The following is a 22,946-nucleotide window of genomic DNA, read 5'->3' as shown; positions in this document are numbered from 1 at the left end:
CATTCTGGGTGTGTCATAAACAGATAGTTAAGGGTTAATGTCTCTTTTACCTGTAAAACGTTAAGAAGCTCAGTGAACCTGGCTGACACCTGACCAGGGGACCAATGGAGGACAAGATACTTTCAAATCTTGGTGGAGGGAAGTCTTTGTTTGTGCTTTTTGTGTTGTTCATTGTTCGCTCTTGGGGCTAAGAGGGACCAGACGTACACCCAGGCTTTCCCAATCTTTCTGAATCAGTCTTTCATGTTTCAAAATTGTAAGTAATAGCCAGGCAAGGCGGATTTGTCTTATGTTTGTTTTCTTAACTTGTAAATGTGTCTTTTTGCTGGAAGGATTTTTATCTCTGTTTGCTGTAACTTTGAATCTAAGGCGGGGAGGGGGGGAAGGTCCCTCTAGTCTATATGAATCTGAGTACTCTAAAGCATTTTCCATCCTGATTTTACAGAGAACTTTTACCTTTTCTTTCTTTAATTACAAGCTTTCTTTTTAAGAACCTGATTGATTTTTCCTTGTTTTAAAATCCAAGGGATTGAGTCTGAACTCACCAGGCATTGGTGGAGGGAAAGGAGGGGGGATGGTTAATTCCTCCTTGTTTTAAGATCCAAGGAGTTTGGATTGGTGTGAAGCCTCTCATGGCAACCCAGGGAGGGTAAAGTCTGATGGGGGAAAAAAGGAGGGGGATGGTTAATTTCTCCTTGTTTTAAAACCCAAGGGGTTTGGATTTGTGTTCCCCAGGGAAGGTTTTGGGGGAACAGAAAGTGTGCCAGACACTATATTCTGGCTGGTGGCAGCGTTACCAGATCTAAGCTAGGAATTAAGCTTAGAAGGGTCCATGCAGGTCCCCCACATTTGTACTCTAATGTTCAAAGCGTGGGAAAAAACCTTGACAGGGTGCAATTCGCATCACTGGTACAAAGCCCAAGAGATCAGGTTCATGCAGGCAAAGTACTGGACGATGGATAGATACAGTCAGCCCCCAGCTCAGAGCTGCACTCCAGACCTCCCAACATCTGGATTAGAACAGGGGCACTACCCCTGTGCACCAGTAGCATAGAGGGCTAGGACCATTGGATCATATCCCATGGGGGAGGGCCTCAGAGCCCGGGCTCCAGCCCAAACATCTACACTGCAATTTCGTAGCCCCGCAGCCCGAGCCTTGCGAGCCTGAGTCAGCTGATCTGGGCCAGCTGTGGGTCTTTCATTGCAGTGTAGACATACCCTGTGAGACATGGCTCTGATAATTTCAATGACTTCATCTGAACAGTATTTCTCCTCTATGTCAAACACGAGTTAGGGATATTAAAGGTGACCTGTCACATACATGCAGCTGGAATGCCACTCTTCACACAGGATGCAGTAGAGAGCCAGAGCAGCCCCTGACTCAAACACTGCTCTCTCTTGTGGTCTTTACTGTTGTAATAGGCACACTAAATATCTAAAAGTAAACTCATAATCTGCTCTCTCCCCCACCCATGTTCTCTCTGCAGTCATGGAAATAAATGAACTTATTCAGAAAAAGCAACTTTTGGAGGCATATGCAAGCATCAGGTGTTTGGAGAAAGAAGTTATATCTGAAAGAGAGGCCAAGAAATATGAAGACAATCCTATAGAATATGCCCGGAAAGCCAAGGATGTGGATTTGCTTTGTAACTCTGTCACTAACTCAATCAAATCCATTGTGGAGGAAACACTTGATCAGTTCGATATAGATGAAAGTTTGTTGACTTCTGTGGTGACTGTAATCTCCAAGGAAGAAGAAGCTCATGCTGATATACAGAGCCCCGGCTCTTCAGAATCGGACTGGGTTGGCAGACCCAGAAAATGGCGAGAAGTGTGGAAGGAAGCTGTCAGAGGGAGTGCTGAGAAGAGAGTCCGCAAGGTGCCTATTTCATTGAAGGAGGACAACGTTTCTTGGCTTGCTATCCATTTAGGGTTCCTCAGAAAACACGTTAGTGAAGACTTATTGAAAATCAAGCAGTCAGTACAAAAGTGTTACCCGGATGACTATAAAGTTTGTGGAAGATACTTTGAGTCCTTTCACAGTGCCATTTCTTCACACCTGCAAGATCTCTTGCAGAGACCCTTGGAATTCAATGAACTTTACGCATTACTTGATTGGATTGTTAACACGTACTATAGGTAAGCTACTATTCCCCATGCCAAGTCTCTCTCCTCCAAATAATAATTCGGCTTTGAAAATCTGCAAGACACTGAGTTATTCTTGGGTTCCAAGGTGAGTAAGACAGATGCAACCACTTGAACTATAACGGAACGTACCAGTCTGATCAAAGATAGAGGCAAAGGCTTGTGTGTAAAATGCTTACCACATGCATCCACTGTACATTTAGATTGCCTTGTTTCTCTTAGTCACTGACTTGCAGTGCTCACGATACCCATAATGTTCCACTTGCCAATGTTATATTTCAGCTCTCAGAAAGCTCAGTTCCCCTCCATGGAAACGTTTTGCAAAGTGCAGCCTCTATTAGCAGATCTTTCCAACCGTAATGCATGGTGCGTGGAGGAGCTCTGGGCTGCACCTGTTTCAGTTGTGATGCAGGTTGGAAAGAATCCACACTGCCACCTATCCCTGTTGGTAGGGTGACCATACATCCTGGTTTGGCTGGGACGGACCCTTTTTTTTTTTTAAGCTCTGTCCTGGCCATCCCAACCTTTTTGGCAAAAGTGGCATTTGTCCCATTTGCTCTTGCAACTTTGATCAGTTGGCAAGAGCAAGCGGGTAGGGTACAGAGGAACATGCTGGTGTGGGGGTGAGTGGTGACACCCTGCCTGGACAGGGGGAGAGGAAGGGCTTGGGTAGGGGGCAGGCAGGGCTTGGGCAAGCAGCAACGCCAGCCCCACCGGGGAAGGGGGCTCGGGTGATCAGCTCTGGCCAGCCCCACATGGCGAGAGGGAGGGCTCAGGCTAGCCCCACGCAGTGTCCCATTTTCCCTTTAGGAAATATTGTCATCCTACCTGATGGTCACCCCCGAGCATGGCTATGTGGGACACCACTAGATGGCATTAGGGAATAACGTACAGATTATCAAGGGGTGTGAAGTTCGGTTTAAGATCTGGTGTCGTAAGGAATACATAATCTGCAATATCCCCAACTGGAGGTAAAAGGTCGATGGATCCAAGTACAGACTGAGATATGAGGATATGATGTTCATATAATGGCTATGTTTGGGTGTGGAGTACAGTGAGTGGATATGATGATGAAGATGGCTTGACCTTCATTTGGTGAGATTTAATGTTCAGGGACTTTATGGTTCCAGTTCATATGATCCAATGGAGAAAGTATCTTGGTCCCTTTCTTGTAGCTGAAAAACGATGTCACTCCGGCTCATGCCTCCTACTACATCTGCCTGAATCCCCTTGCCAGTTTTTGTGACTTTACAATTGCATTTCTTATTTTAAGAAATATTTGCCCTCACATTACTGTTTGTAAAACCCACAAACAGAGGAATCTGATTACACAGACGTGAGATTGAAGCTGATTATACCAAACATCCTGTCAAAATAAACTAAAGCAAACAAACTAAAAAATCAAAAAGCAAAATACATTTCTCTTTCATATAAAGTCATCTGAGTCTTTACTTGCAACAACAGTGGGTAAAAAAATTCAGACAGAAAGGCGCTATCTAGCTTGGGTGTACTTTTAAATGAATGACACATTCATGGAGCATGCTGGAATACACACTACTTGTACAACTAATGACATCTTATACATTCCCAACCCACAAACTTGGCAGGATGACAGGGCAACACCACCAACTCTTTCCTAATAAGCTCCCTCTGCATTAGCCTGCCAGAACCCAGACTTGATACAGTGCCGTTTTCATTCAACTTAGATCTGATCTTGCACTCCATACTCAGGCCTAATTGCAATTTATGGGAGTTTTGAGAACAAGATAAAGCCCTTTATGAAATGTTGTCATTGCAGCTGACTTCCAGATATAGCTCTAGTGAACAGTTAGTAATTCATGTTCCACATTCAAGAGGTTACAAACATTTTCTCTTCCTTTCTCATCCCATATTTAGAAGACAGAGTTGTAAAATTGATCTTGCTTGTGCAGACTATGGATGGGTTGGTGGATAGCACATTTGAATATTGTACAATATTGAATCATAATGGCACCCAATGATGGATTTTTTGCTATTGAGTAAGCAACACATCTGTTTCTACCCCAAAGTGGTACTCTACCTTCCCACTAATCAGCTGTCATGTATTGCATGGTAACTCATGGGAGAAATGAGTGGTAAAGTAAAGTAGTTTATCAATTCATGCCCTTTAAAATCAGCCTTTAGTTCAGCATCCACCTACTTCTTCCGTATGCAAGGAAATGTTTCTCATGTCCAAACTTGTTTGTACCCTTGCATGATTTCCAGACACTGCCCTTCGGAATATCACCCAGATGAGCTGAGCTGTGATCTTTCATTGTTTTCTTCACAAGGAAATAGATGCACAGGGTGACCAGCTAATGCCAAAGAAAACAAAAACAATGTTCCTGGAACAAGCTCTAGAAAAATCCGAACAACTCATTGTTAAATGAATCAGTTTCATGGTTTTTGTTTATTTAAAAAAAAGTAACTTTTCATTTCCAAGCAACAAAGGGGTTTCATGCTTTCCCAACTGGGCTGAAACCTAGCCTTCAGAACCAGCACGATTTTGTTGCATCTGACAAAGGGGGTATTCACCCAAGAAAGCTCAAGTGCCAATACATCTCTTAGTCTATAAAGTGCCACAGGACTCTTTGCTGCTTTTACGATTTTGAAGAATTACAAATTTTAAATAGCGAGGAATGGTTTCTTGCTAAAGCCTGAAAGCATGCCACATAGTTTAAGCTTTAAGTAAATTTCATACAACATGATAATTATGTAGCTCATGCAATATAAGTATTCCATTTACTTCCTCTTCAAGGCAACCTAATGTGTTCATTTGAATTTTGTAGCAAAACTCTCCTGGGACACCCTGATCTCCAAGCGGAGGTAAAGACTGAGAATCTCCCTCAGTTGTTACCATCAGAAACTTGGGATAAACTGAAAAAGGACTACAAGGATTCTCTAGCGGTAAGACTCTGGGCCCTGTTGTCGTCTGGCTTATACAGGAGCAAATAATTCCAGCCTCCTACATAGAATATTCAGCTGTCTCCAAAGGGGAATGTTCACCACCAGGGCTGCCTAGTGGTCAGGGGGGAGTACAGCAGGTTGTCTCCTTCCCTCATGTGTCCCCTTGTCAGTTATAACTCTCTCTTGTAGGGCTGTCCCATCTTTTGAGGCTCAGCTCTCCAGCTGGGTCACATGTCTCAGTCCAGCCCTTTCGGGGTATACCAAATAAAAAGGCTTCAGGGCTTTCCCCTTAGTTTAGGGACTTGGGGCCTAGGAACATTCAGGGTCTTCCCCAGCTGGATTCTCCACCAAGGTAAATGCTTCTATTGTTGTCCTGTTTTTTGAAGTTGGTAGGGGAGTATGGACCCACCATTGCCACTGGACTCCAGTCCAGGGCCCGGTGGTGGGCAGCTAAGTTCTGCACCTTGAGGTGCTAAGCAGCTGCCCCTGTGAATCACTTCCTACATAAATCCCCCTTTTCTCCATGGGATAAATTAATGAATGGCAAATAAAGTGTTTGACCTTCACTATCCATCACCAGTATCTCCTTTGCAAGCTTTGTCTGATCTGCATAGCCAGGTCTCAGGCAGTGAGAGCTCCTATGCAGCACTTCCCCCAGGGCTCAGAGATGCTCCCTTCCACTGTCAACTTCCTCTAAACCTCTCTCCTCCTGCAGGCCTCTCAGGTGCAACAGGGTGGGGTCACCAGGGACCAGAGTTGCTTCTTAACCCCTTGTTCTCCAGCACGGGGCTTGCCTCCCCCCAATCACAGTCTCTCTTACAGAGTTTGATGCTGCAATAGGCTGAGCACCCTTGACTTCTATTGATATGGGGCACTCAGCACCAGGCAGAACCTGGCTTTAAATGAACAGAAAGAGGAAATGGAAGTGCGCTATCTAAATGTGGTACTTGATTCCAATCTATTACACTGATGTGAACGCAGAGTAACTCCAGTGAAGTCATACGTTATACAGACACATGGACAATTCACAACCATGCTTAGCCAAGTTTAAGAGAACCCCCCTAGAAAATATAATAGACTCATTTAAATGAGATATTTCAAAAATATGATCAGTGGATGCTGCTTATTTACATTTTTTAAAATTCTTCTTGTGTTTTGAACTTACTGCTGTGACAAGATTCATTACAGACTGATCAACTCTACCAGGTCTATGCTACAAAGTTTTGCTGGCATGCCTGTGTTGGTCAGGGGTGTGAAAAATCCACACCCTTAACCAATATAGCTATGCCAGCACCTCCCCTTCTTGTGTAGATGCAACTATGCCAGCCAAAAGAGACCTTTTCTAGTACAATTTGTCATTTGGGTAGGTGTAAGTGCACCAGCAAAAGATCATGTTATGCCAGGGTAAGCTGTAACTCCACCACTAGGGGGCTCTGCTGGAATAACTATATTAATGTAGCTAGGAAGCCTTTCAAGAAAGTTGCACCTATTTTGCTCAGTCAGGTATCTTGGCTCACTTGGTATGTAGGGCTCCCCAGCGTGTCAGAATGTGAAATGCTTTTGAAATTAACATTTGGGGACTCTTCTGATGTCCTTCCACTGTACAGGATCTTAACTGATCAGTGGGCCCAATTGACTTCAGTGGGACTGCTTACGGAACAAGGCATTATTCAGTACAAGTCAGGGCATCAGAATGTGGCTTTTTAGGATTGGAAATGCTGATTTTAGTCATTTCTCCTACAGACTGCTTTGTTTCACCTGCAGCAGGAGGACAGATTTAATATTCAGGAAGCAGAATTCAGTCCAGTCCTCCCAGTGTCAAACCGGAGTAACTCAAATGTTAATGCTAGAAGGGACTGTTATGATCATCCAGTCTGACTTCTTGCATAATACAGGCCATAAAATTTCACCAAGTTGATCCCACATATATATATATATATATATCTCATACAAAGACATCCAATCTTGATTCATAGATTAAGTGATGGAGAATCTACCATAGCCCCAAGTAAACTGTTCCAGTGATTAATTACCTTCACTACAGAAAATCTGTATCTTCTTTCTAATTAGTGGAGTGATTTCAGCTTGAGTGTAACTGAGTGCCAAATACAATCCTTAAACAGTAATGGTCTTCTGATTTCCATTGGGGTTCTATAAAAATTGTAAAGGGTTTGGAACATATGATTTTTTTATTTTTTTTGATTGCACATGTCAGTTTTATACAGGTGACTAATAGCTAAATGCAGCACACCAGCTAGGTGCTTGTGATTTGTAGGATGGTAAGAAAAATGTGCTTTGTAGTGAATATTCCAGGTCTCAATTGCTGCCCCCACATAAAAGCCAGCAGGAGGGAGAGATTGTGCCTCCCTGCTCACACTGGTGAGCATGAACAGTAGGCAACAGCACCCATCCTGGGAGTGAGCACTCACCACCATGAGCAATGGTGGCAAGGTCTCACCTCAGGAACGTCTGCTGCAGAGCTCTCTTGAACCTTTCCAAGCTCCCTTTGCACAGATGCCTGTGCTTTTCCAGGATGTGCACTACACAGTGTGTATTTCTTAACCTCTGTTTATTTTATTAATGCTGATTTGTAGGTTTCTATCCCTCTCCTCTCACTCCCCTTTAACATTTAGGAGAAAATAAAGCACTATTTGGATAACATTCTGAAGCTGGAGACCAGAGAAAAGTGGAAGGAGGAAAAGCAGCCAGAAACCTCACAAACCAAGTATGACTCATCGCTATCCTTGGATATTCAAACGGTAATTGATTAGCTTGTATAAAGTACATTATTAAATATTACGTTCTGGTACGTAGGTGCTGCCTCCTGTGATAATTTATGTTAGTCACACGCTCACAGAATACATTAGGAGGGGGGGAAATGCCGTTTATTACACCTTTTAGTTCTACCACTCGCCTCTTAGCTGCAAATTAAACCTGCTGTCAATCGTGTCACAGACATAATAGGCAACTGATTTTAAAGTCTTAAAAACAAAATTCTAATCAAAGAGATTTAAAATGGTTTGTTAGAAAAGCCTCTTTGCCGAAAGAGCTACTTTGTCCCAGGCCTGCTGCAACCTCAGAAATGGTGCTGCTAAAGTGACAGCCACTCCAATTTAAACAATAAGAAAAAACAAAGGCTCCTACTAGCTTCAGGGGCTGCAGGATAATAAAGCCAGGAGGGTTTTGGATTCGTTTTCATTACTTTCAAAGGGTTGAATCATTTCAATTAAATATTCGGAGGGGGGGGGGGGAACCAAAGATTTTTATTCCACGGCCATGACTCACTTTCCATAGAAGAATATTGCACATTTTTGATAACCAGAAAGATGGATTTGAATTGGATTAGCAGATGGGTAGGATGTCATGGATGGCATTTGAGCAAGACTGTAGCTTGTCTAACTTTCCAGGAGCAGCTGAAGTTGTGTGATTAGGAATTAGGAACACCATGGTGGTGGGAAGGGAGAGGAGAGAGAGAATGAATTACAATGGTCAGGTCAGGAAGTGATTCAAGGACAAATAAGGATTTTGGAGTTAAAAAGGCACCTGAGCTGCTCTCAGTACAGCTTGTGGGAGCTGGAGTCAAGGCAGCTTCAAGCCACTTCTGCAGCTCCCTGATCACTGCTCTGACTCTTAAGTTAGAGCTACATAGCTGCTCTCCACCAGCTGGGAGAGAGGAAACCTTCCACTGCTCCATATACATCTCCCCAGTGTTCAGACCAGCTACTCTCGCTGGGTGCTGGGCAGAGAACTGGGCCTCAAACAGGGCTCAGAAGAGAGAGATTTGCATCAAGGCAGTTCAGGGCTGTTGATAATTCATCTCTGGTTGCTTAGACAGCACATTGAAACCACACCATAAATTCTTGGTCCATTCTGGATTATTGTTTTAAAAAGAAAGTGCCAAAATAAGTCTGGTAAATATCACGGGGCTCTCCCCCCAGATACGCAGATCACTAACTTTAGTTTTGACCCAAGTTACACAAGTTCACTGGACAAAGGCTTTTTTGCTGTTCTTCTCCCATTCATTAGATTCTCATCTGACTCTTTTCTAGTTCATTGGACAGCATAAGAACGAATCTGGCAAAATCTTGGAAAGTCTGGAAACTGCAACTCTTGAGATCAGCATAAGAGAACTGAGAGAATTCATACCAAGGTCAATGCTGTTTCTGGCAACATATTCCTTCCAAAGTTGGTATCCGGGTGCCAAAGCTCAGTTGTAGTATCCATACTATGGGCCAAACACTAGCACAGGGCTCGCATGTGCTTGCTTCTAGGAACATTAGGATTCATCTGAATTCTTGTGAGCCTGACAAACTTAACAGAGAATCTGAGAGATTTCCAAAATAATCAACATACACAATAGTAAATAGACAGATGGGAGCATGAGTCTCCCATACAGCACATCTCCCATACATCTGACGTCAGCTCTGTAAACAGAGATGGCTGAAAAGGGGGTTTCTATCTGTCAGTATTAACTGGATTTCCAGTTCTCTGTGGTATGTCAATACTGGACAACAAAATTAAACGTAGTACTGAGCATGCCCAGATAAGGGACACAGGCCTCAATCGTGCATTATTGAAACCAATGAGATCTTTGCCATTAACTTGAATAGGCAAAGGATCAGGCCCAGAATATGCACAACTCATTTCTAACCCGACTTCCGAATCTCACGGAACTTCACTCAGTTCTAGCAGTGGAGATTATTCTACCCCTTGGGCAGAATTATGTACTTTCTGCATGGGAGTAGCCACTGGGGTTATAGCTAAATGCCTATATTTTAATACCTCTAACATTAAAGTCCCAGTATCATCTTTAGTTCTCTAGATCATCACGTGGATTTGGGACTGCCTGGAAAGATTTGGGTTCCATAGATGAAAAAGTTATTTCCTTATCTTGGGACAGGGCTAAACCTCCTATGGCCCATGGTTTGTTGTATTTAAGTTTTCAGATCAGCACTCTGAAGTTGAAAAAAAATAAAAGGACCTTTCAGCATGAATCAACTCAAACAGAGACTAAAAATAATTGTGCATTAACCACTAAAATTTAGCAACTCAGGAATGAGCCAAATGGGTAGTTTGCTATTAAGTATTTTACAAAATCAAGAGTGGAAGACTGCAAATGGGAGTAATCAGTCTGAATAAGTTATCTAAAACTAACAGAACAATAAAACAAGAACGAACAAAAGTAAAAAGTCTCCATGAGAGTGTGCATTGTGTGTCTCCTCCCAAAGTCTGTATGGACCTCAGTGCAAAGTAGCTGCTTGTCTCTGTACACACCAGTGCCTTAAAGGTGTATTATATAGGAAAGATAGACCTGATTCCCCCATATTTTGTCAGTGTGGTGTAAGGGTAGGTGTTTTGCCTTGCTCATATTTGCTTTTTGTTGTAAAATGAGCCTTGAGCTAAAGTAGGTATACATTACACTGCTCCAAAAGCTACAGATATTACAGGAGTGATTTACAAGCCCACTTATCAATGATACATTTCATCACTCATAACTACGGATCAGAATTTTCACCTATACCCTTTCATGGGGAAACATTTCTGGAATCCATCCTGAGCTTTGCTGATTTCAGATTCAAGCAAGCACACAGCCAAACAATGATTATCTATGGTATATCTTCCTCTAACGCACATCTATGGTATATCTTCCTCTAACGCTAAAGTAAAAAATGCAAGTACTTTGAGAACGGCATGGGCAAGCAGTGAATTTGTCTCGCTACCCCCCATGTACATGCAGCAAGGTCACTGCAGCTCTATTAGTTAAAGAACTCTACCCTGTTTTATTTATAACCAGCAGTGATAACTTCTTCTGAAATTTCTGTTGCAGATTCAGGAAGGCATTTGTGGAGTGGTACAAAGAGAGAGAGGATTTGTTGTTTGTGCCATATTTAGTAGCCTACGTTAACAGCTTCCGTGACCTGATGTAAGTCTGCATTTCCCCTTATAACATCTTTATGATTTTGGAGGTGCGGGGGGAGGGGAAGGATGTCTGTTGGATCTTATGGTTTAGCAAAGAAAGAAGGAAGAAATTACATCCCACCAGAGTCAATGGGCCAGAATCATCCTCGGTGTAACTGCAGGGCAACAATGGCATTATGCCAGGGATGGATTTGGACAAGTTACTCCTGATTTGCATAGCAGTGCTTATTTCCTGGGGTAGAATTTAGCTCAGAGTTAGGGACACAGATGAAAGCTCAGTTTGTCTGGGCAATGGGGAGGGAGTAACAGAAAATGTTTGGTGTTCAGAAGAGGGGTTTAGATTCCAGCCCATTTGCAGATTTCAAAGACACATGGCCATGGTTTAAAAAACAGGTTAAAAGAGCATGTAAACATCAGCATAATCTGATGGTTGCTCCATTTGGCCTTAGAACAACTCCTCCACAGAAAACTTTTAGCCTGCAAAGAAATTCAACACAATTGCTGTCTGTGGTGATTTGCATATGTCAAAGGCAGCTTTAGAGTCAGGTTTTCAAATCAATAATAATGCCTAGCTTTTATATAGGGCTATATATCAGCAGATCTCAAAACACTTTACAAAGGAGCTAATAACCCCTGATTAGTGCATGTGCCTATTAGCAATGTCTAACTGCCAAATCAGAATGCTGCAGTTTGGCTGAAATTCACCCCACCCGTAGAAAGCCAGAGGGTTCAGGGTCTAAGCGGATAGAGGTCATCAGATGTGAAATCCACCCCCCCCAACTCAGGACTAGAGCTGCCTCACACTCGGGGGCTGCTAGGCCAGTCTGGGTGGGACTAACAGCTGCTGCTTCCATGAGGCACTGGGACCAGGGGATCTACAGCCTCTCCCACACCCTGCTTCTAGGTCAGTTGCGAGCACGTAAATGGTACAAAGACTCTCCTGCATGGCCTGGCCACAGCCACCCACCCCACGCAATGCATAAGAGGTTTTGCACTGGCCCTGTGCAGCAGGGGTGAATTTCATCCTACTGGATTTGTGCAGCCAACATTTGCACATACCCATATCTGGGGTCCTTTGAAAACAAAACCCTTTCAGGTATATCATGGTGTTTATTGTTTACCCGGGTGCTCAGAGAACTCAAATTCCACATCCCTAAAGGTGATGGGGGATGCATCACATATAGGGCCAGTGCAACCACTTAGGCAAACTAGGCAGCCGCTTAGGGCACCTAAAAGCCTGCTCAGGCAACGAGGTGGAGTGGAGGTGATCTGGGGCGGGGAGGGCCACCCACAGTAACGGGGGAGTGCACAGGGGAACCGCTCCCCACCCCAGATCACCTCCATTCCACCTCCTCTGCTGAGCACAGACCCCGCTCTAAGTCTCCTCCAATCAAGGCCGCAAGCTTGGGAGGGGAGGAGAATTAGAGCAGTGCCAGTGTTCTCAGTGGAGGAGAGCTGGGGTGGGCTCTCTGGGTGGGGTTAGCTGCTGCAGTGGGCGGTGTTAGCTGCTGTGGAGGGGGGCAGGGTTAGCTTCCGTGGGGAGGGGTGGTGCTCCCCGGGCCGGGTTAGCTGCTGTAGAGGAAGGGCTTGCAAGGGAGGTAGCTGCTGTGAGGGGGGGCTCCCCAGGTGAGGTGGAGGGGGGATTAGCTGCCGTGGCAGGTGGGGTTAGCTGAGTGAGGGGGTGGCACAAGGGGGAAGTTTCGCGCCCTGGCGAAACTTCCTTGCACTGGCCCTGATCACATATCAATCCTGAGCTCACTCCCACCACTGGAAATCAGCAGCAATTAATAGCATCAACCGAGTCACTCTGTGATGAGGTCAGAATAGGCCCCCGGGATCTGGTTTTAAATAGGGCTGTCAATTAATCTCAGTTAAATTCACACTATTAACTCAAAACAAATTAATTGTGATTAATCACACTTATAACAATAGAATGCCAATTGAAATTTAATAAATATTTCTGGATTTATATTGATTTACGTTACAACACAGAATACAAAGTGCACAGTGCTCAATTTATATTACAAATATTTGCACTGTAAAAATGAAACAAAAGAAATATTTTTCAATTCACCTCATACAAGTACTGAAGTGCAATCTCATTACCGTGAAAGTGTAACTTACAAATGCACTTTTTTTTGGTTACATAACTGCACTCAAACAAAACAGTGTACAACTTTATGGATGTTTAGCAATCTGGCACATAAATACCTTGCAACACCAGCTACAACAGTGCCATGCGAATGCCTGTTCTCACACTCAAGTGACATTGTGAACAAGAAGCAGGTAGCTTTATCTGCTGGAAATTGTAATCAGCCTTGTTTGTCTGAGTCAGGGGTCCCCAGTGCGGTGCCCACAGGTGCCATGGCACCCGCCGGGTCATCTATGTGCACCTACCTACTGGCCACCAGACAAGCAGCATTATCAAGAAGTGCCACTGCCAAAAATCAGCAGCATTTCGGTGGCGGCGGCGCCTCTTGAGAACGCTGCTTCTCGGCAGCATTTTGGAGGCGACGCTTCCTGGCGTTGCTGCTTCTCAGTGGCATTTCGGCGGCTGTTTGTCCAGCAACTATGCTCCTTGGCAGCTAGTCGTCCAGCGCCTGCCACATGAAAAGATTGGGGACCACTGGTCTGAGCGACTGGCTGACCAAGAAGTAGGGCTGAGTGGACTTGTAGGCTCTAAAGTTTTACACAGTTTTATTTTTGAATGCAGTTTTTGTACATAATTCTACATTTGTAAGTTCAACTTTCATGATAAAGAGATTGCACTACAGTATTGAAAGGGGTGAATTGAAAAATTTGTTTTTTAAAGTGCAAATATTTGTAATAAAAAGTATAAAGTGAACACTGCACACTTTGTATTCTGTGTTGCAATTGAAAATATATTTTAAAATGTAGTAAACATCCAAAATATTTAAAATAAATGGTATTCTATTGTTGTTTAACAGCACGATTAATCACGCTTAATTTTTTTAATTGCTTGACAGCCCTAGTTTTAAGTTGTAGCAGCTTCCATTCTCTCCAGTGTTTTTGTTAGAATCCACATTAAGCACTAACATCAGAAAGCCTCTAGATGGCATAGTCTCTCCAGTAAATTACTCGTATGCCATGGTCTTTAAGCAGTAGCTATGTTTTTGTTTGTTTGTTTTTTTAAACAAACTCAGCTCTGTCCATACTCTTATTTTTAAGTGGTAGCCATGTTAGTTTGTATTACCCAGTGATCCCACTGAGAGTTACCAAAAGAAACTATACCATCTGCTCAAGAAACTCCCTGAAAAAGCGCAAGAACAAATCTGCACAGACACACCCCTAGAATACCCCTGCTCAGGGTTCTATATCCTACCCAAGATCCATAAACCTGGAAATCCTGGATGCGCCATCATCTCAGGCATTGGCACCCTGACAGCAGGATTGTCTGGCTAGGTAGGCTCTCTCCTCAGGCCCTACGTTACCAGCACTCCTAGCTATCTTCGAGACACCACTGACTGCCTGAGGAAACTACAGTCCATTAGTGATCTTCCTGAAAACACCATCCTAGCCACTATGGATGTAGAAGCCCTCTACACCAACGTTCCACACAAAGATGGACTACAAGCTATCAAGAACACTATCCCTGATAATGTCACAGCAAACCTGATGGCTGAACTTTGTAACTTTGTCCTCACCCATAACTATTTCACAGTTGGGGACAATGTGTACCTTCAAGTCAGCAGCACTGCTATAGATACCTGCATGGCTCCACAGTATGCCAACATTTTTATGGCTGACTTAGAACAACGGTTCCTCAGCTCTCGGCCCCTAAAGCCCCTACTCTACTCACGCTACATTGATGACATCTGCATCATCTGGACCCATGGAAAAGAAGTGCTTGAGGAATTCCATTATGATTTCAACAATTTCCATCCCACCATCAACCTCAGGCTGGACCAGTCCACACAAGAGATCCATTTCCTGGACACTACAGTGCCAATAAGAGATGGTCACATAAACACCACCCTATATGGAAACCTACTGACTGCTATACTTACCTACATGCCTCCAGCTTTCATCCAGACCACACCACACCACACCACACGATCCATTGTCTATAGCCAAGCTCTAAAATGCAGCTGCATTTGCTCTGACCCCTCAGACAGAGACAAACACCTACAAGATCCCTATCAAGCATTCTTACAACTACAATACCCACCTGCTGGAGTGAAGAAACTAGGATGACTAAACAGCAAATGTGAAAAATCAAGATGGGGATGGGGGATAATAGGAGCCTATATAAGAAAAAGACCCAAAAATCGGGACTGTCCCTATAAAATCGGGACATCTGGTCACCTTAGAAGAAACAGATTGACAGAGCGAGGCAGGTACCCAGAAGTCACCTACTACAGGACAGGCCCAACAAAGAAAGTAACAGAATGTCACTAGCTGTCACCTTCAGCCCCCAACTAAAACCTCTCCAGCGCATCATCAACAACCTACAACCTATCCTGAAGGATGATCCCTCACTCACAGACCTTGGGAGCCAGGCCTGTCTTTGCTTACAGACAGCCTCCCCAACCTGAAGCAAATACCAGCAACCACACAACAACAACAAAAAAAGGAGACTAAGGGGGGATATGAGAGGTATATAAAATCATGACTGATGTGGAGAAAGTAGATATGGGAATAAGTAAATAACTTTTCCTTAATACAAGAACTAGGGTCACCAAATGAAATTAATAGACAGCAGACCCAGAGTGACTGTTTGCATCCTTTGTTTTTCGGTAGGCTTGCCTCAGCTCCTTAACTTTCACGCATTCTTGTTGTAGCCTCTGTCCATCATGCCCTTGGAGATTTTGGCAAATATATTGGCATTTAGTCTTTTGGAACAGAGTTCTGCTTGCATGGATGCTTCTCCCCATACAGCGATCAAATCCAGTACCTCCTGTTTGGTCCATGCTGGAGTTCTTTTGCGATGCTGGGACTCCATGTTCCCCTGTGCTGATGAGATCTGCATGGTCACCCGTGCTGATCAGCTCACCATGCTGGCCAAACAGGAAATGAAATTCAAAAGTTCCTGAGGCTTTTCCTGTCTACCTGGCCAGTGCATCTGAGTTGAGAGTCTGTCCAGAGCAGTCACAATGGAGCACTCTGGGATAGCTCCTGGAGGCCAATACCATCAAATTGTGTCTACACTACCCCAAATTCAACCCAGCGAGGTTGATTTTAGCGCTAATCCCCTTGCCAGGGAGGAATACAGAAATCAATTTTAAGAGCCCTTTAAGTCGACAAAACAGGCTTGGTCATGGGGACGGGTGCCGGGTTAAATTTACCTAATGCTGCTAAATTCGACCTAAACTCGTAGTACAGACCAGGGCTAAGGTACTACAAGTACTCCTCATTCTTATTTATAAGTGATACTAGCTCTTAAGGAATTCCATGCGAAGGATTTCATATGACAGTGAACTGAAGGGCAGTATTTCCAAAGTTGGGTCCCAATCCTGCAAGCAATTAAGCACCTGCTTAACTTGATGTAGATGCAGTGGCGATGGAACAGTTTGTATTATGGGGGTGCTGAGAGCCATTGAACAAAACTGTAAACCCTGTACGTGATGGAAACCACTTCAAGTCAGGGGGTACTACAACACCCCTGTATAGAAGAGTTAGATCCAGCAGGACTATTCATGCATCAAATTAAACATGTGCACACTTGTTTGCAGGACTGGGGTGCCGGATTGCTAAAGTTAAGTTGCCTATTTGGGCACTTAAGTGGCATGATTTTAGAGACGTTGAGTGCCTGGATGTGAGAAGCTGCAAGTGTTCAGCTGTAAAATATCAGACTACTTGTCTGGGTGCTTTGAAATTTAGATTTAGGTGTTCAGCTTTATGCATCCAAATATGAAAACTTTGGGACTAATGGCTCAGTCCTGCTTAGTAGGGGTTTTCTCATTGGCTTAGCTCGGAGCAAGTCAGCCCTTAATCCTACAGAGCAGAAACAAAAATGTGAGTCTGACCATTCCACCTTGCCCGTGTCTACACTAGCCTTTTCCCACCCCAAACTATCCAATAAATATGCACACACACACACTTCCACAAAGATGTTTCTATATCTCACATTTCTCTCTCCGATACTTGCAGCTGTTCAGTTAAACAAGGTCTAACACCTGTGTGGACACTAACTTCAGTCTCAGAGGGGCTTAGTTTAGTTTAGCTTTACCCTGTTCCTAATCAACTCAAACTCAACAAACTAAGCCTAGTTTCAACCTAAGCAAGAGGGTTCCCACAGACTTTTGCACTAATTCAGTTAAGTTGGTTTAAAAAAAAAATCACTGCAAGTTAAACTAGTACAGCTGTGTGTGCAGAGAAGGCTGAGATGAAAAGCATTCTTTCTAACACAGCTGTAATGTTAGCCATAATATTTTGTTGCTGCTGCTGCAACTTGCTGAAGAGAGCTTTACACAATTGCTATTGTGTAATGTGGGAAATATAAAGAAGATTTTCTTAAACCCAGAGAGAGCCTAAGCTGCAGTGGACTTCACCAAAATTTCCAAACTTCATTTCCTCTTGAACTTGTCACTCATTCCATTCTGGTCATGTTAATACATTCCAAAGTTAACAGTTTGTGTGTTTTAAATGAAGTCACATGATTTCATACAAGCACACCTCTTTTTACACTTCATTGTTCAATTCCATATTGATAAGAGATGCTGCATATAGGGAATCAAATTTGACTTCTGCGTAATTTATTCTTTGTATTACCATAAATTGCTTATTGTTATTGCCCTTCCCCAGCTGCTGTTTACTTGTCTCTCACTATACACTCCTTAGAGCAGGGACTGTTCTCCTTAGGTGCTTGGAAAGCACTTAGCAGTCAGTGAACTCTACTGCAAATAAATCATAATTCACCTGCATTTGAACTTCCCTGGATTACAGAAATGTAGGTGGCCAATATCTAGCTCCAGATCAGAATTGTTCATCTCTGGCTCACTTCTAGTAATGATACTATTGCAGAGATGGCGATCTTGCCTGGAAACTTTCAGGGACGTTTACAGAAAAAAATTAGGGAGGTTGCTTGGACCTCTCTCCTCTCCCCCACCCTGCAGAATCCGGATTCTCTCCCCCTCCATCTCCCCTACCCTAGTAAAAATCAGGACCTTTTCCCCTCCACTCTCTCTATGGCCAATGGGGTGAAGCCTGGGCAATGCCCCAACCAACCCCCACTACCAAACAGGGAGAAGGAGAGGATCAGCTCTGAGGAAAGCTGCCCTCCTATGCTGCCTTGGGCTCTTCATTACCTGCACCAGTTCCAGGCCTGGACTTCTTTCCCAGGATGATCCTTCTCCTCTGTCACATTCCCTTTCTCTCTTCTTCTGTCACCATGTCCTCTTGTCCCCCCGCTTCTCCTCCCCTGCAGACTGTGAAGTGAGGGACTGATCGCAGGCAAGCCACAGCTATTGTCAGTGGGCTTGGGGTGGTGAATGCAGCACCCCGGCCACAGGTGGTGTGTTGTGCTCAAACTGCCCTATGGGGACTTTGCTGGCTCACTCCAGGTAGTGCAGTGGTTCTCAACCAGCAGTACATGTACCTGGGGGTACATGGAGGTCTTCCAGGAGGTACATCAACTCATCTAGATAGTTACCTAGTTTTATAACAGGCTACATAAAAAGCATTAGTGAAGTCAATACAAGCTAAAATTCCATACAGACAAAATGAGCCCTTAAGCATTTTCAGTAAGAGTGTTCTGGGACACTTAAGTCTGATTTTGTAAGCAAGCACTTTAAGTGAGATGTAACTCGGGGTAGGCAAGACAAAAATCAGACTGCTGAAAGGGGTCCAAGCAGTCTGCAAATGTTGCGAACCACTGACCTAGACCATGTTCACATAGCCCAGCAGAGTCCTCACGGGGCAGTTAGAGCATGGCACGCCCCCTGTATCTTGGGTGAGGAATTTAACAGAATTTGCATCCCAAGACTGCATTCGCTTTTTTAACGGTCATATCACATTGGCGGCTCATAGTCATCCTGTGATCAACCAACACTGAGGTCCTTCTCCTCCTCTGTTACTTCCAACTGATGTGTCCCCAATTTATAACTAAAATTCTTGTTATTAATCTCTAAATGCATGACCTTGCACTTTTCACTATTAAATTTCATTTTATTACTATTATTCCAGTTTACAAGGTCATCCAGATCTTCCTGCATGACATCCCAGTCCTTCTCGGTGTTAGCAATACCTCCCAGCTTTGTGTCATCTGCAAACTTTATTAGCACATTCTCACTTTTTGTGCCAAGGTCAGTAATAAAAAGATTAAATAAGACTGGTCCCAAAACCGATCCCTGAGGATCTCCACTAGTAACCTCCTTCGAGCCTGACAGTTCACCTTTCAGTATGACCCATTGTAGTCTCCCCTTTAACCAGCTCCTTATCCATCTATTTTCATATTGATCCCCATCTGTGTCTTACTGAAATCGAGGTAAATTAGATCCACTGCATTTCCTTTGTCTAAAAAATCTGTTACCTTCTCAAAGAAGGAGGTCAGGTTGGTTTGACATGATCTACCTTTTGTAAAACCATGTTGTATTTTGTCCCAGTTACCATTGACCTCAATGTCCTTAACTACTTTCTCCTTCAAATTTTCCAAGACCTTGCATACTACAGATGGATGTCAAACTAATAGGCCTATAGTTACTCGGATCACTTTTTTCCCCTTTTCTCAAAAATAGGAACTATGTTAGCAATTCTCCAGTCATACAGTACAACCCCCGAGTTTGATTCATTACAAATTCTTGCTAATGGGCTTGCAATTTCATGTGCCAGTTCCTTTAATATTCTTGGATGAAGATTATCTGAGCTCCCCGATTTAGTCCCATTAAGATGTTCGAGTTTGGCTTCTACCTCGGATGTGGTAATATCTACCTCCATATCCTCATTCCCATTTGTCATCCTACCATTAACCCTAAGCTTCTCATTACCCTCATTGAAGACTGAGGCAAAGTATTTGTTTAGATATTGGGTCATGCGTAGATTATCCTTAACCTCTACTCCAGCCTTAGTGTTTAGCGGTCCCACTTCTTCTTTCTTTGTTTTCTGAGCTGATTATTTTGGCTAAATTGTCCATAGCAGTAGCACATGATGCTGATCACCATTAAATCACTGCTTTTACTTCTCTCTCTAGAAGAAGTTTACAAACCACATTTAACGCTGACTCTACGGAACTGGAAAATGTCCTGACTGATGTGACAATGAGCTTCAGAAAGGATGTTTTAGATAAATTAGAACAAAAAACGCAGGTAAGAAGAATTCGGAATGTTTGTGAGACTTGATCTGAACCTGGTAGTTCAGGATTTATTGCCATTTCCCCAATGCACATCCCATTTTCCATGGATAGGAGATTGTGGTCATTTCAAAATGTGGCATGTCTAGTTTTGGTACTAAACCTCTCCAACCCCAAGTCAGATTTCTAGGGTTTAAGGCTTTTTGTTACAAACATTGATGCATTGGTTAAGCCACAGGAACAAAAACAAAAAAAGTATATTTGATGGCCTCTTGGCATATATTCTAAAACAGCTTGGATGAATTTCATCCCTGGTGAAACCCCCCAGTGAAGGCAGTGAGATTTACGCCAGAGATGAATTTGGCTGTTTGGTTAAAAAATAGCCTTCTAGAGGTTTTGTTTAGCCTGATTTATTCACAACAAGTCTGCCATCATGATCTGTTACCAACTTCTATCTAAAGGCATATCACAGCATAGTGACAATGAAATGAGTTTATTCTGCCTCGGGGCTCTGTTCAAGTATGTTGTCGTAGCAAAACCAAAAAGCTCTTTCACCACTGGAGGGGCAAAGTCCTTCTGTCAGCACTACAGTGGAGATCTGGGATAAGAGGGTGAAATGACACGTTATTTCTGTTGCAGTAGGACTTTTCCAGATGCTTTGCTAGGGATTTCTACAGCCTGCATGCTATGTGCACACTGGCTACAGGCGATCTCCCCCAAGAAGGCATAATGTGGCTGAATCAGAAAGAGGATAGTGCAGTGATATACCACAGATGGTTTATGGATTGAACATGGACCTGGAAGGGGAGTACAGGGATAAGGGGCAGGAGGGAGCAGAGTTGTGTGAGGGAAATATGAGGAAAGTTTGAGACTTGTGCTCCACATTGATGAATTACCTATAGTTTGTCAGATAGAAGTTTTGCTCTGTAAGTTACAGAGAATAAACTAGGAAACAGTGGTGCAAAGATACATCATGGCAAACAAATGGAAGCATTTGGGCATAGCCTAGCTCCAACATGACCCAAAGCTCACTAGAGTCAATGGGAGTCTTTCCATTGGCTTCAGTAAGCTTTGGATCAGGCCTGTCACACATAGGCAGGGGTGGGGCAGAGCCAAGAGCCCCAGCAAAGGAGAAGGCGACATGTTTTAAAGATAGAATTGGAAAGGCATGGAGTTGGTGAGGCAGAGAGAGATGGGAATACTTTTCCAGATGGCAGGGCATGCAAAGGAAGGGATTTTTGGACCAACTGGAGGACGGCTCAGTTAGGAGTTAGATGGTCAGGAGCTTAGAGAGACGTACAAAGAAGCAGACTGAAAGCCGAGTGTGGGCATGTCCCAAGAGAATCTTCAGAAGGAGGACAATTGAGCTTGAACCTCAAGTGAATACCCACTGGGAGCCAGTGGAGGCATTTAAGCTATGGCAGAGCTTCTCTTGGTACGACTGCACGTAGGCAGCATAATTCTGGAGATGCTAGTGCCTGGAGAGAGAGGAGCAGGGCATGGATAAGGATTCAGCAGAGATGTACCCTGGGTGGTGATGTGAAGGAGTTCATGAGCAGGCTGGGTCACTACTGGTTTAACCTCTACCATGAGCAGGTGGAGTATCTATCTGGGAACTTTTCCCACAGCCAGATCCACCGCATCCAGATCAGAGTGACAAGGAGAGGAGGATTCAGCATGAGATCCACAGACACTGGGGACAGCCTCCCTAAAAAGGAGGGATTTGCCCTAGCACATTTTGATTTATTTCTGGAAAAAAGAGTTGAGTAAGGCGGTGGTTAGTTTCTGAGCTAGCTTCCAACAGGTTTGCTTCTGAATGATAGTCACATCCTCAGCTGGTGTAACTCTGTGTAGCTCAGCTGAAGGCAAGGGAGCTACGGCGACTGACACCAGCTGAACCTTGTACAATATATCAAGAAACAGCCTGACCACAAGTATCACTGTGTTCCAACAGTGCTCAGTGAGTTGCTCTTACATTCTACTTCGGGTTTCTATGATTAACATTTCAATTTCTCTCCTTGCCCATAAGATTTGCCAGCTGATGCAAAAGGGTTTTATTTATCTAAAGAAAGAGACTCAGGGGATTACACAAAACCAAAATGCAGGAAAAAACACAGCATCTGCACTTAATCCCCTTAATCAAACAAAGCATGTACTGTAAGTGACAACCTGCTCACCATGACGTTTACCACTGCTCTAGCACTGATCTCCCAGGATAGCTGTACTTCAGAGTTAGGCCATGGCTACACTGGTGCTTTACAGCGCTGCAACTTTCGTGCTCAGGGTGTGAAAAAACATCCCCCTGAGCGCTGTAAAGCCTCAGTGTAAACAGTGTCTCAGCGCTGGGAGCTGCAAGCTACACCAGTACAGGATGTGGCGTACGTGCAGCGCTAGGAGAGCTCTCCCAGCACTGGCGCTGTGACCACACTCGAAACTTCAAAGCGCTGCCATGGCAGCGCTTTGAAGTGCAAGTGTAGCCATACCCTTAGATCTGCTCCAGCTACACACTGTCTTTCTCTGAACCGTGGTCATGTCTAACTTCAGACCCACTCCTGCATTCCTTGTGTGCCCAAAACCCCAGCAGAATTCCGTAAGAGTTTTGGGTGTGCAGTGAAAGCAGGAGTGGCCTCAACGTTACTGGCTCTGGGTAATATTCTCAAATGAGCCTAAGGGACTTTTGAAAACATTACTCATGTTTCTAAAAGTAAAA

General features: G+C 43.9%; 1 protein-coding gene across 1 annotated transcript in view; it reads left to right on the top strand.

Annotated features, from left to right (window-relative positions):
* Positions 1 to 22,946, top strand: part of EXOC3L4 (exocyst complex component 3 like 4) — a 46,958-nt gene that overhangs the window by 16,784 nt on the left and 7,228 nt on the right. The window contains exons 4-9 of the mRNA XM_030559358.1: positions 1,488 to 2,139; positions 4,953 to 5,070; positions 7,704 to 7,829; positions 9,120 to 9,220; positions 10,898 to 10,993; positions 20,138 to 20,252. Coding sequence (XP_030415218.1) covers positions 1,488 to 2,139; positions 4,953 to 5,070; positions 7,704 to 7,829; positions 9,120 to 9,220; positions 10,898 to 10,993; positions 20,138 to 20,252 — 1,208 coding nt within the window. The remainder of the gene's footprint in view (positions 1 to 1,487; positions 2,140 to 4,952; positions 5,071 to 7,703; positions 7,830 to 9,119; positions 9,221 to 10,897; positions 10,994 to 20,137; positions 20,253 to 22,946) is intronic.

The sequence above is a fragment of the Gopherus evgoodei genome, chromosome 4 (genome assembly GCF_007399415.2).
Source record: "Gopherus evgoodei ecotype Sinaloan lineage chromosome 4, rGopEvg1_v1.p, whole genome shotgun sequence".
In the NCBI taxonomy this organism is placed as follows: Eukaryota; Metazoa; Chordata; order Testudines; family Testudinidae; genus Gopherus; species Gopherus evgoodei.
This window is presented reverse-complemented; position numbering and strand designations above follow the sequence as displayed.